Here is a 23,097-nt window from a genome sequence, read left to right as displayed (position 1 = left end):
TGAATAAATTATGTGAAATAATGTTCATGAATAAACTGACATTCTGGATCAAATTAGTTTAACAGAATAAATTGTTTAGAAGGACCTATTAGTGATCTTTTCCCCTTATTATTGTTACGTAATTTATTGTTTTCAGAATTTAACACTTAAGTTTCTAAAATTGCTTTCAATTGATTATATATGTTAGCACTTTTCTTGGGAAGTTGGTATTCTTTGTAAGAAATATCTATACTTGGTTAAGTCTTCACTTGGTTAGGTATGTCACATAAAGAAAGTGCCCTTTCTCCATAGCTGAATCACTTAATGATTTAGGTTATAGCTAAAGTAGCTTGATAATCTTCAGTTTTCTATTTTCTAATCAACTGCCCTTAGTTATGATGTCAACAGTACATGCAGTGCAATATTAGACTAGGTATAGTAATTTAGGAGGGTGAATCTATCATCCCTAATGATGTAGCCATTACCCCATGTAGGTAAATGAATATACAAAATATGTACAGTGTTCTGTTAATATGTATGTATATTACATTTACTTTTTATCTACAATATAAAACAATTCACTTAGGGAGGCTGATGGGGGAGGATCACTTGTGCTCAGGAGTTCAAAGCCAGCCTGGGCAAAATGATGAAACCTTGTCTCTATAAATAAAAAAAAAAAAACAACAATTGAGACTTGACCATTTGTAATAATGACTATACTAAAAATAATTTCATTTTCTTAAAAACAGTAAGAACACCGTTATTTATTTATTATGTCTGAAATAATGTACTTTAATCACTAGGAACAAAAGAAAACTTCTGTCTTTTAAATGTATGTGTTTTAGAGGAAGACAAATGGTGTCCTAAAGAGTTGAAGAATACATTTCACTTTACAAATGAAAATATAGGATCCTAGGTATAACATTTGGGTTGGGCAGAAGAGTCTTACATTTTTTTCTTCCTCAAATGTTTTGTAAATTACAATAATAAACAACAGAATTATGACAAATGCTGAAATTATTCAAGGCTATCAGATTTATCCAATGATGTCATTGATATCACCAAATATACCTGTTAGATATAGGTTTTTGTATAAATATCTGGTATAGCTTTTATAAACATAGCTTATTGCTTTGATTCTGTGTCACCATTGAATTGTGTTATAACAAGGGTTTGGGAATATCTCGTAAATTAATTTTTAATGCTACATGGGTAGCATCTTTTTTATTAATCACTTTGGTTTGCTTACCGCTGAGACTGTCAAAACTGTTGGATTTGTCTGGAAACCAATGATAGCAAGTAGACTAGTTTTTGCCAGTGTAAAATTGAGCCCTAAAACAGTATTGATTTATGTTCTGTAAATCTATTTTCTGTCTTTACAATTATAGTTTCTGCCAGAAAAATAGTACGACACTTTTAAGACTAGATTTTTCTTCAAGAAGTTTAACTAAATGAAACTTTTATGAAGCAAATACTACTTTTCCTGAATAATAAGATTTACATATACAGTTTGAAAGTAAAAGTGAAGATTTGTGACCAAGACTTCATTAATCAGGAAAATAGAAGAAACTAGAAGAAACTTCTATGCTTGCCAAGAATTAAATACATAGGCATATGCAAACTCTCTAACACGCACACGTACACGATTCTTTTTCTAATCTTAGTAGTTCAAATAAATTATTTAGTACAATGCATTTTGTCTGAAGTTATAAATGACTGCATAGCTTGGCCGGGCCTGGTGGCTCACACCTGTAATCCCAGCACTTTGGGAGGCCGAGAAGGGTGGATCATTTGAGGTCAGGAATTCGAGACCAGCCTGGCCAACATGGTGAAACCCCTTCTGTATTAAAAATACAAAAAAAGGAAAAATTAGCTAGGCATGGTGGTGCATGCCTGTAATCCCAGCTACTCGGGAGGCTGAGGCAGGAAAATAGGAAAATCTCTTGAGCCTGGGAGATGGAGGTTGCGGTGAGCCGAGATCGCGCCACTGCACTCCAGTCTGGGCAACAGAGTGAGACCCTGTCTCAAAAAAAAAAAAAGAGGTACTGCATAGTTTATATTTGATTTGAGATGCTTATTGTCTTGTTTTTTTTGAAGAATTACACTTTTTTAGTAATAGAATTCTAGTGCACTATGCGACTATATTAGCAGACAAATAATGATATTCTGTTCACGTATTTATTAATTTAGCTCAGTTCTATTTTAGACTCAGAGGCATTAGAGTGAAAAGAGTTAAGCTATGGCCTTTAACTTGAGGGAGTTTAGAGGAACGAGATGGGAGTTAATTGACAAAATGCAACCCTGTATAATCATATAAAGGGTTACTGGAAAAACAGTCTCTTGTATATAGTAGTACCAGACATTATTAAACACCTTTTGAAAAATGGTAACATCTTCTAATTTATATGGTTTTGTAGTTGGATCTAGTTGAAAGGCCCTTGGAAGAAAGTGAGAGAGCAATCATGTTTATACTTGGATTTTATTTCAGGTGGTTAAGTTAAATTAATGAGATAGGGCTTTATTCTTAGAGCTTTTATTATGAAGTAAAATTGCTTTATTTAGCATTATCTTTATAAAGGCCAATCTTCAGTAGTTTTCTCAACGGAACTTTCTCCACAATTAATTGTTTCTTAAATTAGTTTAGCTTTTAAATGACTTTTATTTTTTCCTACTACAAAGATAATATACATCTTCTACAGTGGTAGAATATTGTTAAAGCACAAAGAAGACTATGAGAGTCACCCCAGTCTACCTACCACTCAAAGATAATCACTAGCACTTTGGTTTATATGCTTTCAGTAAATTAATAAATGTATGTGTGTTACAAATGAATATGTGAACATTTATTTTAAAATTAGAATCATACCATATGTGTATTTATTTAATTGAATCTTGCTTTTATATTTAATGATGTCTCAAAATTGTTCCAGGTTATTTAAGATACTTCTACCACATAATTTGTAAAGGCGGGAGGGTTTTGCATAGTGTGGATAGGTCATAATTGATTTCAGCAGTCTTCTATGGTTGGATATTAAAAATGTTTGAAATTCTTGGTTCATTTTCTATTGATTTGAAATGAAAAGTGAGGATTATATTTTTAAGTTGTTTTTAGACAACTTATTTGGTTTGCTCATATCCTGTATTTGCAAGTTATCAGTCATAAGGTATTACTTTCATATCACTGTTTCAATTTATAGTTACACTTTTAAGTGCTTACTATATTGAATGACTCACTTATTTCCACCTTGATGTTCTGTTAGGGCAGAGAACTTGCTTCTTTTGTTTAACATTCTATGCTCATCTCAAGGACAGAAGACAAGGTGGAAGTTTGTTACTTAATAGCTAGCAAGTTACCTATATTTGTATTGAGAGTGTATAAAGATTAGGGAAGAGTGACCAAGGGCAGGAATCTTTTTTTTCTCTCTCTCCAGCTTCCTTTTGATTGTCACTCCCACCTCTTCCCCTGAAGCCCCAAAGCTCTTTGGGCAGAATATGAGTATACTTACGTATGTTTTCCATTATGTCTGTCACCCTTTCACATAGAAAGCCTTTCAATAAGTATAAATAGACATTGAATGAATAAATGCTAGCTTCTATTGACCATTCATAGCTCTTACACTCAAGAAGCTTATTTGTCTAGTAAAATAGAGAAGAGTACGGAGCAATGAACTGTGAGTTCTAATAATCATGGAAGTCTGTCTATTTCCAAGGATCACTATCTGCTCTGAAATTTGTTTTCCCTGCTGGTCTCATTCTTACACAGTGCAGCAAGTTGGCCTACTTTTGGCTCTGTCCTTGATACTTTTATTAAACACCTACTAATCTGAGACATCTTCCTCAAACACATCTTTTTGTTCTTTCATTAAATCTGACAATACAGAATTAGTACTCCAAGAAGTTTCCCAGGCATGTTGTTATTTGGTTCTCATGGATTCTTTTATTTAAATAGCTTTTAAAACTCCTTGCTTTTTAATTCTTGGAGAAGTTAGGGCTAAATTATGCCTTTTTTTTTTTTGTGACAGTGTACTTTTCTTCCAAACTCTTTGTCACTTCCTGTGAATTCTGTAAGAAACCTGTGTTCCTTTAAAAAGAGAGAATGATTTTTTTTTTCCTATTTCTTGACCTATCCCCATCCTAGAATGGGCATCCTAGTGAGGATTATTTCTCCATGAGTAATTGAAACAGATTGTCTTACTTTTACCCTTCTGCTTAACAGAATGCAGATTTTCTCTTTGGAAAGATCTAAATCACTGACATTACAGACCCAAAATGAAATATAAATTGTTATGCCACCTGTGTCTGTTGTTCATTTTTGGTCTTTAGTATCTATAGAAGTTCATGGATTGGGGATAACTAGAAGTTGCTTTGAACTGATGAAAACCACTCAAGTATATCTACATTGTTATCGACACCCATAAGAGATGAAGTGACATAGGTTATGAGCTAATTAGAATAGCTGTTACAACTTACATAGTGCTTTACAGTTTTATAAAATTAATAAAAAAATTAATGTAATTATTAATAACTAATTATTTCACTTGCATTGAGCAGTAAAGGTAAACCGCTTTATGGTTTGAAGAACCGGAAGAGACTGTGTTAGCTGGAGTTTAGTGAGTTCGTTGGAGAGTTGAAGGAGATTATTCTGAAGAGGAAGGCAGCAATGGATCATTTAGCAATTGTGATAGCTAGTTCTAGACTTCTTCTGCTGCCTAAAGTCCAGCCAGGAGCTGACTTTGCCGTCTCTAAACTCTACACACTTGCTCCTTGCAATGGAACAATTAATTGTATTATGTGCTTGGACTCTCTGATAAGTAAGCGCTGTGCTAGCTAGTCTCTTAGGATGGCCCTCAATGAAATATGCCTTCTGATAGTCACACTCTTCCACATTATATCTATATTACCCTGTGACTCATTTTAACTGTTATAATGCAGCAAGTGATGCTGCGTCTGTTCCAGGCAAGACAGCATGACAGCTTTGGTTTCTTCACATGTTGGGAACATTAAGCCATCATGTAAGAAGTCCAGCTATTCTGTTGGAGTGACCAAGTTGAAAAACCACCTGGAGAGGGAGCAGCACTGAGAATACATGGGGAAAGAGAGGCCCTACCACCCTGGTATCCCAGCTAAGCCAACCCTTTATCACCAAGGTGTTAGAAATGTGAGTAAAGCCAGCATGGATGTTCCAGCTGTAACCACCCAGTGAATACAATATTATGACTACTGATAAGTGAGACTACAAGAAAAAATTATTTAAATGTCTCTCAAGAAGATGATTTTGCCAAAAAAAAAAATGAGAAACAATAAAATGAATGTTGTTTTAGGCCACTAAGTTTTAGGGTGGTTTGTTATGTGGTAATAGGTAAATAGGACAGGCATCTAGGAGACATTTTGAGTGGTAGCTGTACAATTCTGTGGAAATCATAAAATTAAAGAAATACACAGAATTTTTGCTGTCAATCTCAAAGTCAGGTACAGGAGACAGACATGCGAACAATTTCCATAGCATAAATGGTACCTTTAATTTTGCAATCGGCTTTGCACTCAACAATATCTTTCCTATGAAGGCATACAGATTTTTCTCATTCTTTTTGATTATAGTACTTCATAGTGTGTGTGTACTCTAGTTTACTTAACAGTTCTCACTATTGATGGACATTTTCATTCTTTTGTGTCTAATTTTTCTGTATTGTAAATGGTGCACAAATGTGAATTTCTCTAGTATAATTTAAACTTATTTTCATAGTGACTGTACCAGTTTTAGTACTGGCATGCTGTCCATACATTCTTTAGTAGCTCTTATACAATTGAGATAGGTCATATTTGGTATTCAAATAGGAAAGCTAATCATATGCTATATGGGAGATAATACATATTAGCAGCAAACATAAATTCTAGAGCTAGTGAAAATGGCTTTAGAACATTTCTAATTTGTCTGGATAGTTTTAGTAAAGAAGGAAAAAAGTTCCCACCACATTCTCCCACATCCAAACTTAATTTACCATTGCCAGTTCTTTGCTCATAGGAAATTAGCAGTGGATCAACTATTATATCATAAATAGAAAACTAATATTCAAGAAATGACAGAAATGAGTTTCACTTAAAACTCTTAGTACATCAGTAGAGAGGATAGCAAAGACTGGTGGTAGGAGTATAGGCTTTAGAATCCTATAGTCCGGGGTTTAAACCCTACTTGGCCACTTCATAGTAGTAGTCGATAGTCATCTGCAAACTGGGGTCAAAATAGTCTACAAAATAGTGTGGTTATAAAAAGTGCCTATAATTTGGCATGTAAATAAATGTTATTTTTTTCTCTATTCCTATAGGAAGTATATACATTCTTATTACTAATTTTTACTGTTACTTTGTTCGTACAAGCAAAGGATGTAAAATGACCTTTTACATTTTCATTTATTTTGAAAACCAATTTGGAGCATATTGCGAAGTGAGTGAGAATAGAAGCTTCCAATGACTGCATGAAATAATACTACCTGTTATATTTTGCATCTATTATTTTATTTGAGTTTTGGGAGTAAGAATAGATGTTAATACTTGAATTTTATTGATGTGGGTTCAGAAAGGACATAGTTTGAAAATGGAGTATTAAGGTTGGAACTCTGGTCTTCCAGCTCCTACTCTAGCACTCTTTTCTGTAGGTCACATTGCCTGATCTTCTTTTGGTTTCCTTGTGACTATTTCTAGGTCTCTTTCCATGTTGCTAGCATATTTGTCTATTATTCCACCAGAGCCAACACGATATTTAGTTTCTGCTTTTTGTAATCATGCTAAGCTTATTAATAACTTTTCATACATTTTCATGTAGAAATTACCTCACATGAAAGGGAATTATTGGAAGAAAGCTAAATTTATATTACTTTTTTTTATTACAATGAACTTCAGACTTTTTGTGTGACGTTAGTATTTTTATTTCTGAAATAGTATGACCACATAGTTGTGATGAGTTGAGGAAGAGAAAGAAGATTGATAGTGAAGATTTTTAATTCTGCAAGAGAGATAAAATTGGTGGCAGTGTTTGCTGTTCTTACAGGAATGCTGTCATGATACGGACAATGAAGCGGGAGAAACTGATATAGATAAGCTACTATGTAAAGCTTTGATGTCCAGTTTTGCTTTATACTGTCAATTTATTTAGAAGGAATGAGAGGGGTGTTGATTTTCAGTATTACAGTTTCTAATTCAAAGCCTGGTTCTAATTTGAGAACCTTGGAACTTACCTGGAATTCTCTATGGATTTGAAGAGTCAATGAATTATTATTTAATTTATAAAACTAAGGTTAGATTGGTATGTAAGATCTCACAGGACTCTACCAACTGCTATTCTAGAAAGTTGAAGTCTTTTATCACCGTTTTCAAAAATTAAAGCATACATGCTTATATGTGAGCTTAAACCTTAGAATATTAATGTGTAAACCCAGAAAAATGCCTTATTACCTGTAACTGTCATTTTTTCACATTGGTTAGATACATTGAAAGATGGGAAGAAAAGAGAAAAAGTGGTTTATTTCCCATTCATGAAACTATTATTATAATTTCATCTCTTTGTAATAGTAAAAATACAAGAAATATAGAACACGGAGACAATTTCAGGAACAACTTCATTATTTTTTATCATGTCAAAATATGGCAAATTGTGGACCTTTTTAAAAAAAATTTAATTGTTTTTCTTTAAAAAAGTAATGATTTGTCTGTTGCCAAGTTTCTTATCCTGCTAGTTGCATATGGTTTCTATTGTGTATAGGAAAGTATCATATGTGAAGCGGACATTGCCATTCTGACAATTTTGGTCCTTCTTTCTACTAGATCTATATTAAAATTTTCATCATTGTATTTATTCTGCAGCTCACCAAAGCTCATCGACAAGGACACATGGTGAAAGTAGATTGGCTGGATAGATTGACATTTAGAGAAATAGAAATGATAAATGAGGTGGGTTATATCCCTCTTTTATTTTAAAATATTTTCTGTAAATTTTTAAATTAACAATTTTTTGATAAGAATTGTTTATTGTTAGGTATCTTACAAATGTAGGATTATCAGGGTTAACTTCTGTAGCTGGGAATTCTATGCTAATAACTGGAAAATTTGAGATATCAGCCTTCCCTATATTTTAATGTAATGTCAAACCATGAAGTAGGTAGTGGATATTCAAAGATGTTCTAAGTATCATATGAGTGAAGCCTGTGCAGACTTAATGCCTCAGTGGAGTGTTCTCTGTCATATCAGCCCATGTTCAAGTCAGTGTTCGATAAATCTTCCATCAGCACAGTGCCAGCTTTTCACTTCAGTTACCATAAATCATTTCAGCAAGTTCTCTCTTCAATTAATTTATCGCTTGTCTATGTACTACATATAGGACTCTGCACCCTCTATAAAGTTACATGATTTAGGTGATTTTTTTCTTGACCTTGTATGTGAGCCAGTGTGTATGTTTAAATAAAGATGGCTTCAATGAGAGTCCTGCCAAAAGTTGTAACAAGAATAGTTTACTTTTTTGTATATTTGCTCTAAAATACCAGATGTTAGGCCTAATGTTCCACATCTAGAGAACAGAAATAATAATTATATTAATCAAATTAGGAGAGAAGGACATCAATTTGGGATTTGTCTAATTTATAATGATCATAAGGCACAACTTAATTTATATTCTCCAAATAATTTTCAGCAGGTAGAAAGAGAGAAGTTTTTCATTTTACAGTGAACCATTATAAAAGTTAGATTTTAGCATTATTCTTTTATTTTAAAATAAAGGTAGTGATGTTTAACAACATTTATATTCAATTCTCGTATTTGGTACCTTTTCTAAATTTATTCATAATATATTCTTATATACTTAAACTGGAAGGAAGCCTTACTTTTTAATTTTTATAATAGTCACATTTCAAAAAGAGTTTACTCATAATACTAACTTATATTTTTCTCTTCTTAAACTTAGATATCACTGGGTATAGAAAATGTAATGATAGAGTTTACTTTGCCCAGCCTTTTCCATATTTTCACATTTTAATTTCTTTAAAAGAAATTACCGTTACCACCGCATTACCATTACCAAAATAGACTATAATATGCTTCATAAAGCTGAAGAATTTAAGTAACCTCTTCAGATCTTTATCATTTATTATTATTTCTTTTTTTTTTTTTTCTGGGACAAGATCTTGCTTTGTCACCCAGGCTGGAGTACACTGGTATGCTCAGTGCAGCCTCAAACTTCTGGACTCAGACAGCCCTCCTGCCTGAGCTTCCCAAGTTGCTAGGACTACAGGCCTGGCTAATATTTTTAAAGTTTTTTGTAGAGTCAGAGTCTGGCTATGTTGCCCAGGATAGTCTCAAACTCCTGGCTTCAAGCAGTCCTCCCACCTCTGCCTCCCAACGTGCTAGGATTACAGGTGTGAGCCACCATGCCTGGTGATTTTATGTATTAGATGTAAAGCCATTTATAAAGGTGTTTTGGGTCAAGGCTAATCACTCGTTTAGACTTCATTGTATTTTCACTTTATCATCACCTTAGTATAGTCATGTGCCTTATCATATCATTTCAGTCAACCACAGATCACGTGTACAATGGTGGTTCCATAAGATTATAGTACTTTATTTTTACTGTACCTTTTCTCTTTTAGGTATGTTTAGATACACAGATACCTAACTATTGTGTTACAGTTGCCCACAGTATTCAGTACAGTAACCTGAATTAACCTGAAGTAACAAGTTTGTAGCCTAGGGGTGATAAGCTACACCATATAACCTAGGTGTGCAGTAGGCTATACCATCTAGATTTGTGTGTTTACATTTCATGATGTTCACATGACTAAATTGCCTAATGATGCATTTCTCAGAATGTGTACCTATTGTTAAGTGACATGTGACCATGTTTGCTTTTTTATTTTAAAGGGGACACAATTATATAAATAACTTTTTTTTTATGTTGGAACAAGAAATAATTATTCCGCAGTATATTTAAAGTGTGAATAAAAATTTACAAATGACAAATCATTTTAAGACCATTTATAAATTGTGAAAAACTTGTAAAGGCTATACTTGGTAAACTCAAATGGCCTCTGTTCTTAGGTTGCACACTTTTCTTCCTTTTGATTTTTGTTACACATATTGATTTCTATAGTTTAGTCATATAAGTTAAGGGTGAACTTAGCTTAAAATTGTTAGAAGGAAAAACCATTCTTTTTATTTTTGAAATAAAATAGTTCTCATGAACATGTGTGCAAAATACCTTCAAAATTATAAACCCAAACTACTGAATAAACCAAAAATGTTAAATTTGAGAAAGCAGTTATAAGTGCGTAGTAGACACTACTGAATAAACGGTAGTGCTGTCTATAATAAAATAATAGTGCTATGTAAAACACACTACATGTATATAATAAAATAAAAATGTGTTATGTTTTGACTTGTATTTGATAGATACATGTATTACTGAATTGGGAAAAATGATACATACTGATGCTTTTAAGAGAATGTTGAAAATAATAATTTTTCATGAAAATCATTTTTTTCTTTTTCAGAGTGAAAAACGAAGTTCTAATTTCATGTACCTGATGGTTGAATTTCGATGTGTCAAGTGTGATGATAAGGAATATGGTATTGTTTATTATGAAAAGGTATTTCCCTTGGAACTGTTTTTGGTCTCTAAAGTAGAAGGGAGAGGAAACATTAAAAAAATATTACTGTTGTTCCTGCTGGGATGAATTATTTGGTTGCAGGGTAGCAGCAGACAGCTGTCAGCAGCAGCTGTTTATGTATACACAAATCAAATCATATAACTACAACAAGATTACAAAAGCCTATCACTCATGTAATGCAGTTCTGGGTTACAGAATTCAGTAAGTATGCAAGTGATTAAAAACTTTGTGATTAATTGTTCTGCAAATTGGCAAGTAGGACACCAAGTAATGGCTTCATTTACTAATATTACTTATTTAAAAAATGAAAGAGGGAAATTATATTTCTAAGTGGCAGGCTATTTATTGAAAGTTAAGGGTCTATTTGTTATTTGAGTGTATGTGTAATGTCTATATGTGGCCCTCACTGAAGTATACTTGTGAAATACTTCAGAAATGTCCATTTATTTGTACAGTAGATGCAAAATTAGACAATTTTACCATCAGGCTGGGTAAAAACAAATATGCAGTTATAGATTTGCTTTTTTCTGCCCATTATGCTACAGAAAGTAGTTCTGTGTTTATTATGTACCTACTTGAAAGTATCTTCCTTAAATGCTTGTAGAAGGTGCTTCATTTAAGTACTACAGAAATAATTATATATTTAAGTACTACAGAAAATAATTGTATGCAGGCCAGGTGTGGTGGCTCATACCTGTAATTCCAGCACTGTGGTTGGCTGCATGGGAAGATTACTTGAGCCCAGGAGTTTGAGACCCGCCTCGGCAACATGGCGAGACTCCATCTTTATTTAAAATAAATATTAAAAAAAAAGTATGCATAGTTTGAAACCACATAAAATATCTTCTATTGTTGTGTTAATAGTCAACAAATGTTAAATCAGCATAAATGATGATAGACTTTTGATACATGGCATAGTAGTAGATTAATATTTCTTCTAGCGTATGACCAAGCTGATATGCAGTATATTTGTTCACTAGAAGCAGTCCTTTTAAATTAAATTTACATTTTATTGTTGTTTATTAAAGCTGTCACAGTGATTTTTAAAATATATATACTTTTATAAATTACTGTTTGAAAGGTTTTCATAATGAAGGTTTGAGTTTTTACAGTTTATTTATGATCTTTTTTCAAGTTACTGTACATATTTTTGTCTTTAACTCATATCCCTTTCACATTAGTGAAAGACTAGGAAGTGTTAACTTGTTTCTGCCTTTTATTTTATAAATGGTACTTGTTGGATAGATTATTTAACATTGTTTATTAATTTATTAGAAAAATACATCAAAAAAAGGAAATGTGAGTGAAACCGTTCTGTCACCACTGCATTTTAATATAATCGTATTTTACATTTTAAACTATATGTCATTTCATTAAAAGCAGTATTTTCTGCCCATATAGAGTTTGTATTGCAAAAACATGCTAATGGAGGTGGTACTTTCAAACATTGGAGATGTGAAGGATCTTTTGAAAGACAGCTTTGATAGCAGATGAAATAATAACAGAATAGAAATTAGAAGAATTTCAAGTATTTTTGAAAAGGTTCTTGACCCCTTTCTACCGCTTCCTGAAAATTGCTCATAAATTAATGCCTGTCTACCCACCCTGTCATATTTCCACTTAGTGTAAAGATTGCTGGGCCAGTGTATTGAATCTAATGGAAATAGACTTTCTTGTCACCTGTCTTTTGTGACAGATAGCCTTAGTGAAGATTACTTGTCACAGTTGGGCTGATAAATGTGTTTTCTGGTGTTGTGACTGAGAACAAGCCTGTTAAACAACGGCTGTGGGAATTTGCGGTTTTCTGTAAGACTCAATTACTGAACTGAAGTAAAGTCACAGTGCTTCCCTGCTTTCAGTCTCTCTTGAGTTTGTTGCCCATATTTAAAGTTGAAAACATACTAGCATTTGGCAATTGACAGAAAAGCTTGATGCTAGATATACAATCATGAGAAAGTGAATTTTGACCTTAATTAGTTTAGCCTTTTTCCAGTATATTTGGCAGTGACATTTTTATGTTGAATTACTTTTCTCGCATTGGAGAAAAATAAAAGCCAACATTCTTCAAAAGTGATAATACCAACAAAATAGGATGGCTTTATTTCTGAAAAACTGATTGATTGATTTTATTATTCAAGTTTAGATTATGTTGAGCAGGTGTCCCTTTGAGAACAACGTTGTTGATTCTCTAGCTGTGTGTAAATTTGAGTAATATTAACCCTACACTTAAAATTCTGCTCCTTTGAATGGATCTCAGTTGTGATACCTTGAAAAATTATCAACATCCACTTAGTTTTTGCAAATGGTGCAACACATCCATTGTGCCATATTTTACGTATAGTCTGTGGTTTCTTGTTCTGAGTTTGAAAATTAGCACATTTTTAAAAAACCACTGTCATTATAATGAACGAAGTTTAAAAAAAAGGAACAACTCAAAACAATCTAATTTCCAGACCTTATATCTCTAAAACTTTAGTAACAATTTTGTTAGAGTTTTTCTCAAAATAATTTCATAATCAACCAAAAAGAGGTACAAAGTGGACATGCATTTTATAATATTGTTAGAAGAAGATAAGGATTTCTTTAAAGGGAAGAATGATGTTCATCAAACAGAATTAAAATATGTTGGTGTGTACATCATATACTGCTTCCTATTGGATTAAATTTCTTTTTAAAAAAAATTGTTGCTCTGTAATCTAGGACGGTGATGAATCATCTCCAATTTTAACAAGTTTTGAATTAGTGAAAGTTCCTGACCCCCAGATGTCTATGGTAAGTTATTGTGTAAATTTTTTTATGAAAGTACTTTTCTTCAGAGTAATTGTGAGTTAGCCACATCATGTACTTTCTTTAAACAAAGTAATATGTAACTGCCTCTGTTACCTAAAGGTGATTCAAAAATTCACTTTAGCGTCTAGACTCTGTTTCTGATGGAATTTTATGAGGAATATTGACATCTTAAAACTAAGATAAGGGTAGAGTAGGGTTGGGCATCCACTTTGTTTGAATTGCTGAAAGAGCTAGGCAGTGTAGTTTTTTTTTTCTTCAGGTTGGGGGGATATAATCTTGAAGTGAAGACTTGGCAGAACTGGTATTTGAAAGATTGTCATCATACAGAAGGAGAATTTGCCTGTTACAGGAGGATTCTATAACTAGGATGAATGCGTGAAAATTTTAGGGAGACCAATCTGTTGGAAAATAGGGAAGACTGCTGTATCCCTAGAACTGTTCAATTTGGAACATGGTAACTTGGATGATGGTAGGATACCTTCATATTAACGAATTTTTGAGATGAGAGCTTTCTCTCAGGGATATGAGGATAAGAATTCATACAATGCAAAAGAGGTTTAATTAGATGACTTTAGAATTATAAACTTCTAGGCACAAAATCCTTTTAGCAGCACAATAGACACCATGATTTTTGCAGTTACAGCTCATTTACATCATTCCAACGCTTTTGTTCTAATTTTATACATTTCTAATTAGATTAGTTACCTTCCTCATCAGACCAAAGTGGATTAAAATTGGGACATTGGATGATGAAAACAAGATGATTGAGATAAGTACAGGTCATGAAAGCAGGAACGGCTGATGGCCTAATATCAAAGGAAGAGACGGGCAGCAGGGAAAGTAGAGTATAAAAAGTTAAAAAGAAAAGGCCACTTGAGGATCTGGTAGGAACATTCTAAAGACCTTGATAGTTCCTATGCATAGTATAGTAGAATCCAGTTAATATATCTCAAATTGGCACTGAATTTTCAGTATAAAATCAAATTATATTTTACACTTTTGATATTCAGAGCACACATAAGTATGAAGAAATTCAGTTCAGCCTGTAGTCATAGTTATTCCTTAAATGGAGAAACACATTTTAAATGTAAACTTCGGGTGGGGCTGAGATGATATACAGCTGTATCTGACAATAAAACAGACTATAATTATAATAATGTGGTACTGACACACGTGTACACCAATATACTGGTTGAACAGAATTAAAAGCCAAGAAATACATCCAAGTATGCATGGAAATCTAGTATATGATATAGGTGGCATTTCTTCACTAAGTCATAATGCTGAGGAATGGAATTAATTTGGAAAAAAATAATAAAATTATATCCATACCTCATGCTATACATAGGAATAAACTCCAAATGGATCTGTAATCTAAATGTTAGGAAATGAAACTAGGCCAAGCATGGTGGCTCATGCTTATAATCTTAACACTTTTGAGAGGCCAAGGCAGGAGGATCGCTTGAGCCCAGGAATTCTAGACCAGTCGGGGAAACTTAGGGAGACCCCATCTCTACAAAAAATAAAATAAATTAGCCAGGTAGTGGCACGTACCTGTAGTCCCAGCTACTTGGGAGGTTGAGGTAGGAGGATTGCTTGAACTCAGGAGGTCAAGGCTGCAGTGAGCTATATTCATGCCAGTGTACTCCAGTTTGGTCAACAGAGCAAGATCCTGTCTCAAAAAAAGAAACCACACTAGTATTTTACTGTCAGTGTAGGGAAAGACTTTTTAACTATGACTCAGAATCCAGAGGCAATAAAATAAATGATTGATAAATTTAACTACATTTTAAAAATCACATGGCTGAGGAGACCAACAAAGCCAAAAGACAGTTAACAAACTGGGAGAAAATACTTAACTACATACATTACAGATATATTAAGGCTGGTATATAAAGAACTCTTAAAACTGAAGGACAAAGGACCATAAAGCTATTAAAAAAATTAGGAATATGACAGACAATTCACACATGCAATAAAAAATAATATAAATTTATATCTTGTTTTAGGCAGTGACAGTATGGTTAAAGCTAATAATTTTGTCCATGGGTAAAATTGCACTAGATGTGTATATTCAAGCGTTGTGATCATTGTCTTTGCCCTCAGTGACTGATAGCTTAAATAACTGCTAAGATGATAATACAGTGACATCACAAGGTCATTAGTAGCTGATAGGTGGAAGGAATGCTTTAGTCTATGTTTTCAGGGAAGATTTTACAGTGATGGTGATATTTGACTGGTTAGAGGACATGGAAACCTTGAATATGTGGAGAGTGAAGGGAAGATGTTTTAAGAAGCTATAATGACATGTGTGTATTATGGACTAGTGGAGTTTAAGGCATACTTGGTTTCCCAGTCTTGAGAAGGATACGTATTTTTAAGATAGGTAGAAGACTGCTAAAGTTGTGTCAGAACAAAACATTAAATATTATTAAATGCTCCTAAGTACCTTTTCTATTTATGAATAGCTGTTGAAATTTCCTTTTGGTGAAGTTTACATTGTCAATATTTTAAAATAATTTATAGGAGAATTTAGTTGAGAGCAAACACCACAAGCTTGCCCGGAGTTTAAGAAGTGGACCTTCTGACCATGATCTCAAACCCAATGCTGCCACAAGAGATCAGTTAAATGTAAGAGAATTATGAAATATTAATTTAAAAATAGTTAAATGGGCGTTTTGGTTGAAACTGATAGCTATCACCTCACTTAAAAATTATTTAGATGCACATTTTCTCCAGGTTGATGAATCCTACATCATGTTCATAATTTCACAGATCAGCAGTTCTGTTATCATTTGGGGCTTTCCATAAATTTATTATCTCTGGTGACAGAACTGCAAATACTGTATACTTTCATGTCAATAGTATTCTTAGAAGCTGGCCCTAAGACATTGCCTGAGAGAGGACTTAGTGTGTACACATGCCTTGTTGTATGCATTGACTTTAAAAGTTTATTGTGTGCATGTTTTTCCTTTTTCTGGTAGGGGACATTGTTATTTTGCTATGTTTTGTTTCTGGTTAAATTAAATGAACTCTCCAGTTAAATATTTTCCTATGGAATATGACTTTCTCTTCTTCTCCTTTAAACTGCATTTTGGACACATAATTATAGCAAATTTAAGGCCTACTTGACTGCGTTTACATTTTCCTTGCTTGTGTAATAATTGTAGTATAGAATTATTTAAATAAATGAAAAATATTAAGTGAAATGGAAATATATAGGACATGTATAATTGACAAAATTAGTTCTTTTTCTTTTTTTGTTTTAGATTATTGTGAGTTATCCACCAACCAAGCAACTTACATATGAAGAACAAGATCTTGTTTGGAAGTTTAGATATTATCTTACGAATCAAGAAAAAGTGAGTGTCTTGAATATTTTCATATATCAAATTTATCTACCAACTTTGTTATTAATGATCAAGATGAGAAAAATGCCATGGAAATTGTTATTGTCACTTTAAAGAAAAGTTACAGAGCAGTATATATGATACTCCATTTTTAAAAAAAAATTATAAAAGTCTGCATACAAAGACACCTGTACCTGTTTGTTGACTCACAGACAATGTCTGAATGGGTTTTGAAGTCACAGAGACTTGGGTTCGTTTTCCAGAACTACATTTTACGCTTGTTTGGTAGGATGAGGCAATTTACTTTGGCAGCATGGTATCCTTATTATTCTAATGGAGACAATTCTCCTTCACAAGTAAGATAATACAGGTAAGTAACCTGGTAGAGTATCTGGTACATAGTAGGTTCAGAGTAAATGCTGGTACTCTTCTTCTTACCTCTTTGAACCTGGGTGACTAGGAAAATATGTATGCTATTATAATAACGAAACTACAGAATTCTAGATGAGATGTGGCTGGAGAGAGAGTATGAGAAATATAATTTGAGATGTGAGAATTCAGTTGGTGGAGTAGCATACAGGTTGGCATACAGGATAACGGGTAGGTCAAAGCTAGACATTTGCTTCCTGTAATAAAACCATGGAGTGGATAAGGTTTCTGGAGAGAGAATTGTGGTAAAGTAGTCATCACTAACCTGAAGTTTTTGGACACTTAGTTTTGAGTGTTACTATTGCCCCCAAGAAGCTTTTTGACTACAGGCAAATTACTTTGCCTGTATAAGCTTTAGTTTCCTCATGTTTAATATGAGACAATCCTGTGATTGTGAACTTTGTCTCCTAGTTTTTAAAATAGTCTGTAAAATCTTAAAACAGAGAGCCAAGGCGTACCTCTTAAGGTATAATAATAATAGCCAGAATTTTTTCAACAGATACTATGTACCAGGAATTCTTTAAATCCCATAACAACCCCACAATGTATGTATTATTGTAACTGTTCTACAGATGAGGAAACTTGAGCCTGAGAAAGATTAGGGGATCTGTGCAGACTCACAAAGCTTATACATAATGCTTCTTGATATGCTTGCATCTACAAATTAGAAGAAAAGAAAGTCAGTGAAGACATAGAAAAGAGAATTATAGAGAAAACATTTTCAACATCATGTACATGCCTTAGCAGACACCCTGAAATGCATTAGGGGAAGAGCAGAGAAGCATTAGGAAAATTAGTATCTGTTCAGGAAGCTGTTACATATTTATATGAGAATGAATGAATTGATGATATGTTTTATAATCTTGGTGATACGGTCTTTACTATTTTAAGTTGTTTTTTTGAACCAAATGTCCTTTCTTTAGTTTCTAAAGTAAAGATAAAAATCCAGTTACAGCTCATCTTAACTCTTCAGCTTTTCTGCTGTCATTTATTGAGGCCTTAGGAAATTCTTTGTAAATGAATCATATTTATTCTCCTTTATGTCCATAATAAGAATGAGAGAAGAATTTTTAATTTACTATAGCTTTGAGTGTGATTCTCTTCATCACTGAACAAAAGGAAATATTCACCAACAGAAACACAGGTTTGTGATTGTGTTTTCTTAAAAGATTGAGTTAGTGTCATGATACTGTGTTAAATGAAGAATAACCTTGGTCACAGAAACTGCATCTTGAATGCAGCTCAGTGTCATCTAAAATACACAGCTAGATATTGAATTGAACCTGTTAGAATGTATAGATTTAAAAAGCATACAGGAGTAGATTTACAGAGCAGAACTTTTTTAGATAGAAAGGTTTGCAAGAAAAATTGTTTGTTTACAAGTAGTCACTTCCCACCGAAATTCAATTACTTCTAGATATGTGCAAAAGAGATAAAATGTTCAAGTGATATAAAGTGTGTGACAAGTTTCATTTAACTAGTTGATTTCAAGTTTTCGAAAGGTGAGTGATGAAACTTCAATTCTCAGGACATATTATAGGATTCTTAGGACCACTAGAGTAGAGTGAACGATATGTTTTAATGTTCAGAAGTCACTTTGGAGTAAACCAAATATATATAGGCCTTGAAGTGACCAAAGGAATTATTCACACAGCCACATTTGTAACCTTTTAATAATTTCAGATGGGTTTTGTGAAAAACGGATACTGTCATACTCCACCCATTAATTTATTTACAGAAAGAAATTCTTTTAGCGTCAGACTCTCAGAAATTGTGATTTAGGTTACTTGACATTTGGGCCCTGGGGCTGAAAAGCTTTTCTAGAGAGACGGCAGTGCTCAGAAAACAAATTGGAGGAAATTGGTTCTTACAGAGTTACACTTTTTATTTTTTAATTAAATTTTGTCTTTCTACCCCCCTTTTTTTTCTTAATGACCTATCTTAAGTATTTCAGATGAAAACCTTCTAGTCAGGACTTGATGTTGCACCCAGAAAATTCATAGTAATAACTTTGTTCAATTAAATTTGTTACCATTTAAATTTATGAAGTATTTTCAGATTCGTAGTTTATAGCATGTAGGAAGTGACTCATTTCTGTGGAACCTGAAATATGAATACTGTAATTTTTCAAAACTATTTGACAAAAACTGCAATTACTTTTGCACCAACCTGCTTTTACAATGGACTTTTTTCTTATAAAAATACTGATTTAAATTAACTCCATGCCTTTTGATTATGCTTGGGAGAAAAAAGCAGTTGGAAGAGTCATATATAGTGAAGATAATAGTGATGCACTGAATGTTCTTATAAGGCTGTTTCTGAGACAGTGACATGAGGACAATCATCATATTTGTGTCTCCTGACAAGAAATTGATGGTGACCCATGGGATAAATGAATTCAGTTTAGCAAGTATTCATTATCACCTCTTGGCCTAGCATTATATAAGACTATGATCTTTCAGGTATCATGTCCTTGTATTCATATAAATTAAAATTGTTTTGGGGTAAGGATATTTACACGTAATTAAAATTAGGAAGTATAGCATAGTAATTGATTAAGGGCTACTGTCTTAATAAACATATAAGTAATTAATATAATAGAAATGTGGAGGATGAACAGATCAGTGTGCTATGATACGAGGAAGGTTTCACAGAACAAAGATTGCCCTTAAAGTGTGAGCAGACTTTGATAGCATTTTTTATTTGGTGATCCTTTTTTTATGGGGAAGGAAAGCATGAGTAAGGTAGGCTGTTAGGTTCAGGAGACAGAGAGTTTTGCGTGAATGATTATGAAATAGAAAAGATGGCATCAGATTGTGATGAGCCTCAAATTATACCCTTAGGAATTCAATTTTACTGGCGACAGGAAACCACTAAAGCAGGAAAATGTGTATTAACAAGTGATATTGTACTTCTGTTTTTTTCTTTGGAGACAGAGTTTCACTCTTGTTGCCCAGGCTGGACTGCAATGGCACGATCTTGGCTCACTGCAACCTCCCCCTCCCAGGTTCAAGTGATCCTCCTGTCTCAGCCTCCCAAGTAGCTGGGATTACAGGCGTGCACCACCATGCCGGCTAATTTTGTCTTTTTAGTGGAGACAGGGTTTCACCATGTTGGTCACCCTGGTCTCCAACTACTGACCTCAGGTGATCAATGTGCCTCAGCCTCCCAAAGTGCTGGGATTACAGGTGTGAATCAGCACGCTGGCCTAACACGTGATATTTTAAGGAGTACAAACTAGGGTAGATTGGAGCAGAGCAGAAAATGAAAAAAAGTGACATAATTAGGAGAATCATATACTGACTTAGAGAACAGTTTTGGAGGGCAAGGGATGGAGAAGAAGCTATACAAGTAAGTTGACTTTGGAGACAATGGCCAGGGGTTAGGCCTGAACCTGATGGATTTATATCCATGTGCGTTCATACCCTACTTTTCGTACTGATTTACTGTATCAGTCTGCTTTCACACTGCTGATAAAGACATACCTGAGACTGGGAAGAAAAAGAGTTTTAACGGACTTACAATTTCGTGTGACTGGGGAGGCCTCACAATCATGATGGAAGGCAAGGAGGAGCAAGTCATGTCTTAACGTGGATGGCAGCAAGCAAAGGGAGCTTGTGCAAGGAAACTCCCCCTTATATAGCCATCAGATCTCATGAGACTTATTCACTATCATGAGAACAGCATGAGAAAGACCTGTCAATATGATTCAGTTACCTCCCACCATGTCTCTGTCACAACACGTGGGAACTGAAGATGAGATTTGGGTGGGGACACAGCCACACCAAATCAGTAAGGATATATGGCAAGTGGGAAGAAAAGAATGAGATGTTTTCATGTTTGAGTATTTGAAATCAAAAGCATTGGAAAAGCAGCAAAATAGAAATTTCTGAGAATTTAGTTGGTAGAAGTTTAAATTAGAAATATATATATGAGATATAGTATTTTCAGTTCTGAGGTGATTGTGATTCTAAGAATAGGAGACAACAGGTGATTTTCAGATCAAACGAATAAAACATAGTAATACGTATAGTAAAGCTAACATTTGATGTCAACATCAGAAGTAGAATAAAAATAATTGATAATAAATTATTTACTATATATAGGATACTGTTACAAACATTTTACATTCATTAACTTAATCTTCACCACAAGCCTATGAAAAAGGTGTCTTAAAAGTTAATTAATGTGCTTCAATTTAGTCAGCTAATAATTGATGGAGCCAGGAATTATAATTGGAACCCAAACACCCTGGCTCTACAGCCTGTGCTCTCCAGTAATCTGTGGAAGTTACACACACAGAGAGAGAATTGCTCTTTAATCCTGTATCTTTACATGGATCAGTAAAGCATCTTTAAAAGACCTAGGGTTATTTAAAAAGGCCACTATATTGCTGTCTTCAAATTCTTACTTTTTGTCTTTCTTCTTCTTTGACTCCTTGTTTTCTTCTTCTACTCCTTGTTTTCTTCTTCATTCTATTGGCTCCCTGTTTACATTTGTAATGTTTAACATTAAAAAGTTGTGAAATTCTTTGTACAGTGCCTTATGTTTTTTGGCAGCAGCATACTTCATAAATCTTGCTAATAAGTCTATAAATCTGAGAATTTAAGTTTTAGGTTGTTTCAGTTATTGAATTGAGTACATCGGCATGCTACAAGATTTGCTTATAAGTACATACCTGCACATTTCTGTTAAGACTGCTGATGTACTGTGAAATGGAAAAGCTTTCACTGTCATTATTTAAGAAGTATTGCTTTGTTTCCACATTCAACCTAGAAATACGTTTTAGAAGTGGAAAATAAATTCATGGAATAAGTTAGTAGGGCAATCTGTGTTCTATACAGAAAGGGGGCATTATACTAAATGGTGTGCAGGAGGTGTAGAGGAAATGGACAGCTGTCCTTGGGGAATGCAGACTCCAGTTATAGAGATAAAAATGCCCACAAAAACATTCGGCAGTTAGAAGAACATCATTTAAATGACAGTAGTAAAATTGAGCCAGCTTCTAAAGGAATACCTGAAAGTTGCCGAAAACTTCCTGTAAAACTTTCGACAAGATGACTTTAGAGGAGATGATATCCCTGTTTTAATGAAGACTATATGGGAGGAATGTACACAGGGGTTAGAGAGACATTGTTAATATAAGTTAACTGGGCTGAAGCATGGAAGGGCAATGAGAGGTTAATAAAACGGGCTTGCATTGTGGTAAGTGGTAGCAATGAAATGTTTTGAGAAAGAAGCCAAGGTTATTTGTTTATTTACAAATTAGAATGTCCTATCATCTAGTTGAAACCACTTTGTAACGGTATGGCAATTATCTTCAAATATTAGAAAGGTTGTCCACATCATATGGGGCTAAATTTACTCTCATTCTCTCCAAAAAATGAAACTAACCAATTAGAAAAAGCAATATGAAGACATTTTTGTCTTTTGGTTCATTATAGTTAAAATCAAAACAAAAATGGCTTAGCTTTCTATGAATATAATGGCTATTTTGGAAATTAGTTCCTGGAGTCACTTAAGTAAATATTGGGTCTCTTTTTGGCATTCATATTGTAGGGTATTTCTGCTAACAATAGGAAATTTGTGCTAAGATCACTTCCAACTTCAGCTTCTAAGAGTTTGTATGAAATGATTAGAAGAGAAACTGGTATTTAGTTTCATAGCTAGAAGGCTCTGTCCAACTCCAGATGTGTGATATAATGAGAATCAGGCTGAAGACAAATATAGGAGATATTGGTAGGAAATAATTGAAAGGGACCGGAATAGATTCAGGATATTAGTGTTGGCAGAGTAATGGCTCCAAGGGGAATGGGGCTAGCTAGAGAATGGAGCGCCTTAATGGTAAGGAAACATCATCTGGTGGAAGAAGTATGGGGCTGAGAATTGGTGGACCTGAG

General features: G+C 33.7%; 1 protein-coding gene across 12 annotated transcripts in view; it reads left to right on the top strand.

Moving 5' to 3' along the window:
- The window catches only part of PIK3C3 (phosphatidylinositol 3-kinase catalytic subunit type 3), a 763,308-nt gene that overhangs the window by 25,431 nt on the left and 714,780 nt on the right, over positions 1–23,097 (top strand). For 9 of the 12 annotated variants that reach the window (XM_063645758.1, XM_063645688.1, XM_055233689.2 and 6 more), the window contains exons 5-9: positions 7,837–7,923; positions 10,512–10,607; positions 13,329–13,400; positions 15,945–16,049; positions 16,688–16,780. In XM_063645758.1, coding sequence (XP_063501828.1) covers positions 7,837–7,923; positions 10,512–10,607; positions 13,329–13,400; positions 15,945–16,049; positions 16,688–16,780 — 453 coding nt within the window. Of the gene's footprint in view, positions 1–4,900; positions 5,138–7,836; positions 7,924–10,511; positions 10,608–13,328; positions 13,401–15,944; positions 16,050–16,687; positions 16,781–23,097 lie in introns of those variants that run through there. The other 3 variants (XM_063645864.1, XM_063645868.1, XM_063645919.1) reach the window with 3 other exon arrangements.

This window comes from Symphalangus syndactylus, chromosome 1, assembly GCF_028878055.3.
Source record: "Symphalangus syndactylus isolate Jambi chromosome 1, NHGRI_mSymSyn1-v2.1_pri, whole genome shotgun sequence".
Lineage (NCBI taxonomy): Eukaryota > Metazoa > Chordata > Mammalia > Primates > Hylobatidae > Symphalangus > Symphalangus syndactylus.
This window is presented reverse-complemented; position numbering and strand designations above follow the sequence as displayed.